At 41.3% G+C, this 12,011-nt stretch overlaps 1 protein-coding gene across 2 annotated transcripts in view; it reads right to left on the reverse strand.

The window, feature by feature from the left end:
- The window catches only part of jade2 (jade family PHD finger 2), an 89,445-nt gene that overhangs the window by 53,977 nt on the left and 23,457 nt on the right, over window positions 1–12,011 (reverse strand). For both annotated transcript variants that reach the window (XM_056242746.1, XM_056242745.1), the window contains exons 2-4: window positions 9,017–9,080; window positions 7,762–7,847; window positions 4,890–5,047 (exon numbers count right to left, since the gene is read on the reverse strand). In XM_056242746.1, the coding sequence (XP_056098721.1) occupies window positions 4,890–5,047; window positions 7,762–7,847; window positions 9,017–9,080 (308 nt within the window). The remainder of the gene's footprint in view (window positions 1–4,889; window positions 5,048–7,761; window positions 7,848–9,016; window positions 9,081–12,011) is intronic.

The following is a 12,011-nucleotide window of genomic DNA, read 5'->3' on the forward strand; positions in this document are numbered from 1 at the left end:
GTCCTGTGAGCGCCCTCACGTGGAGCCGGAGTCGTCCTGTGAGCGCCCTCACGTGGAGCCGGAGTCGTCCTGTGAGCGCCGTCCTGGAGCCGGGGAGCCGGAGTCGTCCTGTTAGCGCACTCACGTGGAGCCGGAGTCGTCCTGTGAGTGCCCTCAGGTGGAGGCGGAGTCGTCCTGTTAGCGCCCTCACGTGGAGCCGGAGTCGTCCTGTGAGCGCCGTCCTGGAGCCGGAGTCGTCCTGTGAGCGCCCTCACGTGGAGCCGGAGTCGTCCTGTGAGCGCCCTCACGTGGAGCCGGAGTCGTCCTGTGAGCGCCCTCACGTGGAGCCGGAGTCGTCCTGTGAGCGCCCTCACGTGGAGCCGGAGTCGTCCTGTGAGCGCCCTCACGTGGAGCCGGAGTCGTCCTGTGAGCGCCCTCACGTGGAGCCGGAGTCGTCCTGTGAGCGCCCTCACCTGGAGCCGGAGTCGTCCTGTGAGCGCCCTCACGTGGAGCCGGAGTCGTCCTGTGAGCGCCCTCATGTGGAGCCGGAGTCGTCCTGTGAGCGCCCTCACGTGGAGCCGGAGTCGTCCTGTGAGCGCCCTCACGTGGAGCCGGAGTCGTCCTTTGAGCGCCGTCCTGGAGCCGGGGAGCCGGAGTCGTCCTGTTAGAGCCCTCACGTGGAGCCGGAGTCGTCCTGTGAGCGCCCTCACGTGGAGCCGGAGTCGTCCTGTGAGCGCCCTCACGTGGAGCCGGAGTCGTCCTTTGAGCGCCGTCCTGGAGCCGGGGAGCCGGAGTCGTCCTGTTAGCGTCCTCATGTGGAGGCGGAGTCGTCCTGTGAGCGCCCTCACGTGGAGCCGGAGTCGTCCTGTGAGCGCCCTCACGTGGAGCCGGAGTCGTCCTGTGAGCGCCCTCACGTGGAGCCGGAGTCGTCCTTTGAGCGCCGTCCTAAAGCCGGAGTCGTCCTGTTAGCGCCCTCACGTGGAGCCGGAGTCGTCCTGTGAGCGCCCTCACGTGGAGCCGGAGTCGTCCTGTGAGCGCCCTCACGTGGAGCCGGAGTCGTCCTGTGAGCGCCCTCACGTGGAGCCGGAGTCGTCCTGTTAGCGCCCTCACGTGGAGCCGGAGTCGTCCTGTGAGCGCCCTCACGTGGAGCCGGAGTCGTCCTGTGAGCGCCCTCACGTGGAGCCGGAGTCGTCCTGTGAGCGCCCTCATGTGGAGGCGGAGGCGTCCTGTGAGCGCCCTCACGTGGAGCCGGAGTCGTCCTGTGAGCGCCCTCACGTGGAGCCGGAGTCGTCCTGTGAGCGCCCTCACGTGGAGCCGGAGTCGTCCTGTGAGCGCCGTCCTGGAGCCGGGGAGCCGGAGTCGTCCTGTTAGCGCCCTCACGTGGAGCCGGAGTCGTCCTGTGAGCGCCCTCAGGTGGAGGCGGAGTCGTCCTGTTAGCGCCCTCACGTGGAGCCGGAGTCGTCCTGTGAGCGCCGTCCTGTGGAACCGGAGTGGAACTGCAACCAGTGCAGGAGCCGGACGTTTACTGGGAGTGGACGTTCTCCCCTTATTAGACACTCTCTGCTATCGTTATATATCATTAACACACAGAAGCTCAAAGGTCTTCACCACAACCCGTCAAAATAAAGGTTTGCTTTAATAATACTAACACTAATAATATTATCAAAAAATTATTTTTTAAGGAATAATCCCACTTTTTCTTCCATGTGGGTAATTTGAACAGTATTTAAAGCTCAGTTGTGCCGCATGTGGTTTGACAAAAAAAGTTTAATTTCATATAAAAGATCAATTAAATTAATATTTTATGTCTTTATTTGATTACTAGAAAATTCACAACACAGAATTTGTGGAAAACAAAACATTTCATAGAATCTTTTTTTTTTTTTTTATAACTAAAATGGTTGTTTTTATTAATATTTAAGCATCACACACAATGGCAGACCGTCGCTCCAAGGCAGCTCTGGCATAAAGTCAATAACACTTCTATACAAGTGACTTTGTTTCTTTACAGTTATTGAGGTAAACATCCCTAAAGTATCGGAAAACGGTACCAGCACCGCATTTCAGGTACCAGTACTGGCTAAAATGTGAGCGGTACCAAAGCCCTCCTACAATGGACATAAACTGGACCTGCATCTGCAGTCCAGTGACTTTTGATTTGCCCTTTAATGATCCAAATCAAGCATATTACTGAGCAAAAATGACTTAAGATGAACTCACATTTGTATTTCTAAGTGTTGAACCGTCTCCTCTCGCCACTGCTGAAATATTACTAACATTCAGATTATATTTTAATTGAAAAGGCACCATTTCAGTTAGAAATAAAAACACTTGTCTCCTGAGGCCACAAGAGGGCGCAGAATATCACGGCACCGCAATTACACTGTTTATTCAAAGCTATTAAAGAACATGACTGTCTGTAAAAAAGATAAAGTGCATAACATTTAAACTAACGTTTCTGACTGAAACAGCATCATGTATTTATTTATTATTTATTTATTACTAAGAGCCGAAGCGGCAATCACACAGAGTGCTTTTTGCATGTTTTAAAAGCATGAGATGCAGTGAATGGAAAAAAACACAAAAGTCTAGATATGTTTTTCAAAAGTTGAACTTCTTTTAAATGTACATAGCTTTCTAAACTGTTGAGACGCGAGTGCAGCGGTCAAAGATGTGCAATCAACCACACACTGACTCTCGATGGACTGCCAAGTTCATCTGTCATGCAGTTGCAGTGTCCGACACACACGAGAGAGAAGTGCTCTTCGCTCCTCTCACTCCACTATAGTCAAAATAATCAGCATTGATTATAATTGTTTTGAGGGGACAGTTCTGGCACTGACTGTGAGATATGATGGTATTTTCTGAACTCCACTGCCAGTGATTGTGAAGCATTTTGTGGAAAACAGCAGAATTTTTGATAATAACACTGTTTATGTTTCATGAGGGAAACCCAAACCACATAAAAATAATTATTATTTATAATAAAACCTAACTTAGATTTTCACTGTAATGTGTTTCTCAACTCTAGACTGTTTTGAGTGGGCCAGAGTCTGTAGTCAAAGAAACAACAACAACAATGTAATGTTTTCCTGATGTGAGACTTGTATTTTGACAGGTGTGCGGTGAAAGCTGTTGACTCTTCTGTCAGATGCAGTGCAAGTAAAGGTGCCTGGAACCCTGAATATGCATTTACTCTGACTAGAGCTGGGCCATATATAGGCCATGAGACGGGACCCCAAATTTGGGCTACCGGTACCATTTTGAGGGATTAAATTTCTTTTTGATTTTCATGAAGGTACACATCTCTAGTGTTGGAAAATGTGTGATAGCATCCGATGCATGGTAGCTTTGATTAGAAATCAACACTTATATCATCCACTCAGTTCAGTGACTACAAGAGAGAAAAAATTATCCTTTTATAATTTTAAAAATGTATTAAAAAATATATAATTTTTTTATTATAAAAATTTATAAAATGTTATCCAATTTTTATAAAATGTAAAAATTATTTAAAGATAAATTAATTTATCCTTTTTCTTGACATATGTTTGAAAATCGTCCTCCGTAACCAAAAACTACCTTAAATCTAATGCTATATCACACATTTTTCCTACACAAAAATCACCATGCGGTTTAATCCCTCAAAATGGTACCAATCAACCCTCTGTCTCACGGCCTAATATAAAAAATTTGATATCTCGATATTGTAAAAATTTTACGATATTTGATATATATCTCGATATGTTTGCATTTGCTTTTTAAATAATAAAAAACATAATTTTGTTTTGCCCCCATTAAAAAACAACAAAAACAATATAGATAGAACAGCTATTGTTACAAAGTAAATACAAAATGTTTACTGCAAATTTAAGCAGTTCAAACAAATCTAGACCAAGTGATCATCTTTCACTTAAGATTTACATCTTACATCTTTTTATGTACATTATTAACAAGTAGTGCAAAACAAGTACAGGACATTCTGTCAACTTTTTACATTACTTTTTACTTTTTTATCATAATTGACACTGTGCAACTGGGTAAAATAATTAAACTGGGATAAGTTTTGCGCAGGTTGGGCTCGTGCATAGATCGGAAGTGGTCACGAAGAGCTGTTCGTTCGCCAACTTTAAGATACAGTTTCGTGAGCGCGTCCTGGGCAAGGTGTTTACGGCAAGGCCAACTGTGTGGAGGACCGATAGCCTTTAGCAGCCGCTTGAAGCCCGTTTCTCCACGGCACTGACAGGCATCATATCTCCGGCTATGTGAAACGTGATCGCCAATGTCTTACCACTTTTTACCATTTCTCGCATATAGCACACTGCAAGAGAATGAATTTGAGATATTCGATATTCACGATATTTTTAAAGGGGGGGTATAATGCCCTTTTCACAAGAAGTCTCTGATGTCCCCAGAGTGTGTGTGTGAAGTTTTAGCTCAAAATACCCCACAGATATTTTTATATAGCATGCTAAAATTGTCATTTTTTGAGGGCGAGCAATTTTTGTGTGTCCCTTTAAATGCAAATGAGCTGCTGCTCGATTTTTCTTTTATGCCAAAAATCATTAGGATATTAAGTAAAGATCATGTTCCATGAAGATATTTAGTAAATTTCCTACCGTAAATATATAAAACATTTATTTTTGTGGTCCAGGGTCACATACTGTATATTGTATTTAAAGGAGTCAAGCACTTTTCAAGAACCTCTTCATAAATATGACGGTTTTTAAGGACTTAGATTTCAAAAAGTCAAACACAAGTACTTTAAGCACCTTTTACGAACCCTGATAATCCCTACAAAGATGAGAATGTGTGTCTTTATGATGTATACATCTTAATTTCAGAATTGACCCTTGTGACTGGTCACATGTTGAAAACAGTATTGTCCCCTGGGCGTCCCCGGGTCTCACCTGACCACCGGCAGGGGAATGGCCTCCACGCTGGCCGGCACCTGCACACCCTTCTCCCACTCCTGCCTCCAGGGGTCCGACAGGAAGTAGAACTCCTCCGGGCTCAGCTGGGCCGAATCAGGCAACTTCATGGCGGTGATGAAATCGGTCCGAAACACCTGAAAGAACATTCGTCACGGTTGTTTTCTTCGGACATTTTCACCGGTGCTGATGCAAGACTGAGCCATTTTAAAAGCACTTAAACAATAAACTTCACTAACAATCTTCCAGACCTTTCACAAATGCTGTGAACACAGCAGATCTGAAGACCTTGATGTTAGGACAGAGGAATATTCATTACAGGGTCCGTACACCTTTTCCAAGGTCAAATTCAAGCACTTTCAAGGTCCATTTTAAAGCTTTTTCCAGCACCTTTCACCACCGTAAATTACATACCAATACATAGTCAAAATGATTATTTAGTGTTTTTATCACATTAAAAGAGATAATGCTATATACAGCCAAAATTGTGTTTCGTAATAGCAGAAGGATCAGACATTTAAGCAAAACACAGGTTTTATTTTTCAAAATGTACCACTGTCTAGTAGATTTTGCTTTAAGTTAATGCTACCCTTAATGTCAGTCTTTCCACACTTTTTCCAAATCTAGGGCATGCCGTACAAACTGGTTCAGTCACATTGGCATGTGTGTCTTCCACCCTATGAAGTTTGGGCGGCCTATGAATAATACTCTTCATTATATTAATGTCCAAATATTGCTTCCCAGATAATTTGATTTTCAGGCTGTGAAAATGGAGTAATTTCAAGGGCTGAAAATATGAAGACGTGGGATTTGAACAGTAATATTTTACAGGCCTTGGTTTTGGGCCACATTCTTGATATAGACGAGGTTTGAACTAAATCTGAGACTTTTTAACCCGGAAGACTCTGACAGCGCAAAGGCACCTGCCTGATAAATAGCTTATATTAATTAAAAAATAAAATAAAAATGCATTTCATTGCCAAGACATATACATTTATCCACTGGAATAGAGCAGTGTAACTATTGCATAAGGCCGTCCTCAGCTCACAGTAGGCTACTTGTAGGACACACTCCATCTGACACGATTTCTGTTCCGCAATCAACGATAGTTGTTATGCACTGGGCTAATGCTACTATAGCCCCTTCCACACAGAGATTCGGGAAAATACACGGATAAAGTGACCCGGGTTTGTTTGATTTTGGTTCATTCACACTGCCAGTGATTTTCCGGAATCAGAGAGTGCGTTCACACACAACCGTAAAAACCCTGTAAAGACACGTGACATCGATGTGACATGTAGTGTCTCAGCAGCGACTTGAGTTCGCTTATGAGCTGCGACTTCTCTCTAAACCACGCTTGTGCATTTTTCTCTCTGATTCGATCATAAACCGTTTCACTAGCGAACGATCCCAGCTTCAGCGTCATCATTACGACACGGCATTGATCACGGCTTTTGTTCACACCGGGACTGAACACGGCCATGTTATACTAGATCCCCAAGCCGGCATCAATCCCGGGCCGTGTTTGTGTTCACACAGAAGGTGTTCTGGCAATTTCCCGGGATCAACGCGCTGTGTGAAAGGAGCTTTAGTTACCGAACTAAACTGCCAGTGTGAAAGCATTCCTAGCTAGCAGTTACTAGCGTAAACAAATAGGCGCTAGCGTTTACAGTAGGCTACTTTAGTTGGCTTACTTAAAGTCTAGGGTGCTTTCACACTGGCAGTTTAGTTCGGAACGGGCCACGGTTCGCATGAAAAATCGCTATTGTGAACGCCGTCATGTGGACCCGGGTGTGCACTGGGGTCCCGAACCCGACACTACCTGGAGGAGGCGGTCTGACCGTGCCGCGGTTCGCGTGAATGTGAAGGCAACACGGACTCGGGTGCGCACTTGTTCAGGAAGTAAAGTGACCTGCGCATGCGTTTTAGCTGATTCTGATGTATTTAGTTAAATAAAACACTTGTAAGGGATGTAAGTCTCCTCAAGAGTGCGTTTGCAATCAGCAGAAAGCCAAACGCGACAGTAAACCTGTGTTGTTCACTCAGCTGCGCATAAAAGCACCAAATTAATAAAAAACACAATATATTGTCCCGTGTTTGGGCCGCAGCAAACGATTTATTTCTCCATATAATAAACGAACTATTCAACTATACGAACTATTTGTTGTGAAAGAAATAGTTACAATTTTGAAAACACCACATTTTCAAGGACTTCAAGCACCCGTACGAACCCTGTTATTAACACACAATCACACATTAAAAACCCCTACAAGTACATCAGATGTGCAATACTCTCACATAAATCAAACAACACCATATAGCTATTCTCAGCTGCTTGATTGTTTATATTATCATCGTATCGGCCAGCTCTAAACCGCTGAAAGTGGACCATTAGGCATAAGGATTTTACAAACATTAGCGTCACGAAACTGTATGCATATTAGCCATTTTTAAATCGAGTCTTAAAACTTTTTATTTCAGGATTGCTTTTAACTCTTATTTTGTTGTTTATTAATTCTTTTTTTGCTCTCTACTTTGTGTTTTAATTGATATTGTTGTGCTTGCTTGTGTTGTAAAGCGCTTTGAGAATGCCATTTTAAAGGCGCTAAACAAAATAAATGTATTATTATTAATATAAAATTACTTTACTTCACTGAAAATCTTGCCTTCCACCCAGTAGATGAATCTGTTGATTGTGTTTTTATATACAAATCTTTACATTTGGCTTATTTTTGTTGAAAGTTTAAATGTAATCAAAATGGACAACTCTTGTTTTTAGTGTTTTTAGAAAAGACGAATGCAACTTCCCTTTCCCGATGGCTTTAACCCCGCGTGACACAGTGTTGCTCACCTCAGAGGGCTTCTTCTGCTCATGGCGGACCCATGTGCTGCTGGTCCCCGTGTTCTTCGAAGACCGTGACCAGGTGGTCACATGACCTGCAGGAGATTGAAGCAGTGCATTTATTAAAGCAAGTATTGCATTGCATTATACGTTTTAAAACAGCAGAGCTTTGATCATAAAACTATTCAAATATCATCGTACCAAGACATAATACTGGCAGATATTGAGTAAACACTGTTATTTCAATGCCTTTTTTGCATTATGCAATGCATACTGTTATACAGATCTCGTTGATTTACATCACAAGCATCAGAATTTAATCTCACTTTCTGTCCATATATATATATATATATATATATATCAGCATCTGCACCATTCGAGTAATTGTCGATTATTAAAGAATAAACATTATTTACAGCCCTAATCATTAATGTAAGATACAGGTGAAACTCGAAAAATTAGAATATCATGCAAAAGTTCAGTAATTGAACTTAAAAGGTGAAACTAATATATTATATAGACTCATTACATGCAAAGTGAGATATTTCAAGCCGTTATTTGTTATAATTGTGATGATTATGGCTTACAGCTTATGAAAAAATTTTAAAAAAAAATTGAATATTGTGAAAAGGTTTTTATATCTGTAATCCTTTCAAGCCTTTAACAAATAAAGGCTTGAAATATCTCACTTTGCATGTAATGAGTCTATATAATATATTAGTTTATATTAGTTAGTCACCTTTTAAGTTGAATTACTGAAATAAATGAACTTTTGCACGATAATCTAATTTTTGAGTTTCACCTGTAATATTCAGGTTGTCTGGGTTTTAAAACACTATCAAAAGTACAAATATTATAATAGATTTTTTTGTGTGTGTGTATAACTATACTTGCATATGTGTATGTGTCTATATTATTTATACTATATTTACGTTATTGTAACTTTCTGTCAAGATGAACCAAATAAAAAGTCTAAATATTATTACGCATATACTATTCCTGTGCAACATTTGATAGCAAAGCCTTAACGTTATGTAGACAGTGCAAGATCAATGTGAATTAATGTACACTTTAAGTGTCATGAACTAAAACGACACACTCGAGTCACGAAACGTTCACTTATTCAGCTGAACAACTCCGGCTCAGATCACATCGGCCGAGACTGATCTCCGATGAACACACACACACACACACTCTCTCCACGTAGATAACGCTGTGGCCGAGGAGAGCCATGTGCTTTCCTCCATCTGTGTTGATCACTCACTGTCAGTGGTGTCCGAGTCGTTGCTGCTGGTGGAGTACTTCCTCCTCTTCATCTCACTCCCCATCTGTCAGGGAGGAAGAACAGTATCAGACCCTGTGAAGATGACAGACACGTGTGTGTGTGTGTGTGTGTGTGTGTGTGTGTGTGTGTGTGTGTGTGTGTGTGTGTGTGTGTGTGTGTGTGTGTGTGAGGAAACACTTCACTGGCTGTTGGCAGATTAATGTGGCCGTGAAACAGGGCTTTTCCCTTCTTGTTCTCGATCATCACTATACAAGAGACTGAGAATCCCACTCGCTCGCTAGGGCTGCATGATTCAGGGGCAAATCTAAATACATTTAAATATTAGGGATGTACGATATATCGGCTACTATATGATCAGTATGATATACACTCACCTAAAGGATTATTAGGAACACCTGTTAAATTGATCATTAATGCAATTATCTAAGCATTTGTGAAGCCGCAACACGCACAACCTTGAGGCGGATGGGCTACAACAGCAGAAGACTCCACCGGGTACCACTCATCTCCACTACAAATAGGAAAAAGAGGCTACAATTTGCAAGAGCTCACCAAAATTGGACAGTTGAAGACTGGAAAAATGTTGCCTGGTCTGATGAGTCTCGATTTCTGTTGAGACATTCAGATGTTAGAGTCAGAATTTGGCGTAAACAGAATGAGAACATGGATCCATCATGCCTTGTTACCACTGTGCAGGCTGGTGGTGGTGGTGTAATGGTGTGGGGGATGTTTTCTTGGCACACTTTAGGCCCCTTAGTGCCAATTGGGCATCGTTTAAATGCCACGGCCTACCTGAGCATTGTTTCTGACCATGTCCATCCCTTTATGGCCACCATGTACCCATCCTCTGATGGCTACTTCCAGCAGGATAATGCACCATGTCACAAAGCTCCAATCATTTCAAATTGGTTTCTTGAACATGACTATGAGTTCACTGTACTAAAATGGCCCCCACAGTCACCAGATCTCAACCCAATAGAGCATCTTTGGGATGTGGTGGAACGGGAGCTTCGTGCCCTGGATGTGCATCCCACAAATCTCCATCAACTGCAAGATGCTATCCTATCAATATGGGCCAACATTTCTAAAGAATGCTTTCAGCACCTTGTTGAATCAATGCCACGTAGAATTAAGGCAGTTCTGAAGGCGAAAGTGGGTCAAACACAGTATTAGTATGGTGTTCCTAATAATCATTTAGGTGAGTGTATGATAATTATGTTATTGTTATCAACCCGATAAGAAGAACATTTGTCTGATATACTAAAGCTGATAAATACTGTATTATCTCCTTCAGATGCGCACTGTTCAACATGATGCTTTTGAACTGCTTGAAATATGATTGGAATCACTTCAAAAAAGGAAATTACAGTAAAGTAGTGCAATGTGAAGCACAAGCACTTTTGTTTTTGTAATCAGGCTCTCAAATTATATAAAAATTTGGATTTATATGCTATTTATCAGCCAATATATCGGTTATTATCGGCTTTCAAATATAAAGAATTATCGGTATAGGCCAAGATTTTCATTTCGGTGCATCCGTGTAAAATTTAAAATGTATTTTAAATTGCGATTTAACAATTGGTTTTAACTAAATTCCAGGTTCCACAATTTGGCCAAAATTTTGTGATTATGCATCAATATAGCTTTAAAAAAATAATAATATTAATAATTATGATTATTACTAAATAAAAAAAAAAAGATCATGAAACTTATAAAATTATTAAACTTATTCAACATTTAAAAAAACATTCTATGAAATGTTTGTTTTTTTTCACACAAATTCGGTGTTGTGTTTTTTCTAGTAATCAAATAAAGAAATAAAACATTAATGTAATATATTTTATCATGAAATTAAACAATTTTTTGTCAAACAACGTGCTGCACAATTTTCCTTACCCGATGTATGCATGCATGTGTACGTGTGTGTGCGTGTATGAAAGAAAGTCTCCTGAGTGAAAACTGTGCAACCCAGTGCCACAAAAAAGACTTGTAGCATTATGTTCTTTCGCTTGTGATTTTTCTCATTTTTCTAAATTAAAATCAGTCAATTTATTCCCTTTTTTATATTTGTTTACAAACTCACCACACACAGTAATGGCCAATAACTGTAATTTATTGAAAGCAATTTTTTTCTGCAAAAGATGACACCTTGCTCTTCAAGATAGCACACTGTTTTAGAATTTTACAGTCTAAAAAAACTAAATATGTGAACAAGGGTTCTAAAGGGTCAACAAGACACAGGTGAAACCAATGAGGGGAACCAAAAGAACTACAAATCTAGACTCAGGAAACAGGAAACCAGAAATCCAAACAAACAGAGAACACGTGACAGGATGGAAGCATGCAGGGCTGGGCTAGGATGGGTACAGCTCTGCGGCATGAGCTGAGAGTGTGTGTGTGTGTGTGTGTGTAGAGAGAGCTGGATGTGTCCAGAGAGAAAGTGAGCGTGAACAGGAGTATTCTGGGTGAGAGAGAATAGACTGCAGTCCCCCAGGGAGAGAGAGATATCTTCAGCTGTTCTCCTGCACAGCACAGCCAATGCTGCTATTTATAGGAATATATAAAGAGGCACTGTCAGACCAGAGGAGTACACAAACACACACACACACACACACAGAATCAGACCACTGATGTTACCACGGCCCTGTTTACACCTGTAACTTATGGAGACCGATTGTGAGTGAGACTCACAAACAAAAAGAGAGAGTGTGAACAGTTTTGTTTTATTACAATGTTTTAAAAATTGTTGTAATTAAAAAAAATTGGTTGAATGAAACAGTCAAAGCCAAAATAAAAGTTCAGTTTCACTTGTTCATATATTACTATTGAACAACAGAATGTAAAAAGCAACCTCAAAGCAATAATTATAATAATAAAATTGTTAAAACATTATTTTTTTTAAGCAATGACCATTTTTCCCATGTTTTAACTTAAACAGCAAACCTATGTGTTTGCCCAAAAATAAAAGGAATTG

The sequence above is a fragment of the Rhinichthys klamathensis genome, unplaced genomic scaffold, assembly GCF_029890125.1.
Source record: "Rhinichthys klamathensis goyatoka isolate OS25496 unplaced genomic scaffold, OSU_Roscu_1.1 h1tg000750l_1, whole genome shotgun sequence".
Classification (NCBI taxonomy): domain Eukaryota; kingdom Metazoa; phylum Chordata; class Actinopteri; order Cypriniformes; family Leuciscidae; genus Rhinichthys; species Rhinichthys klamathensis.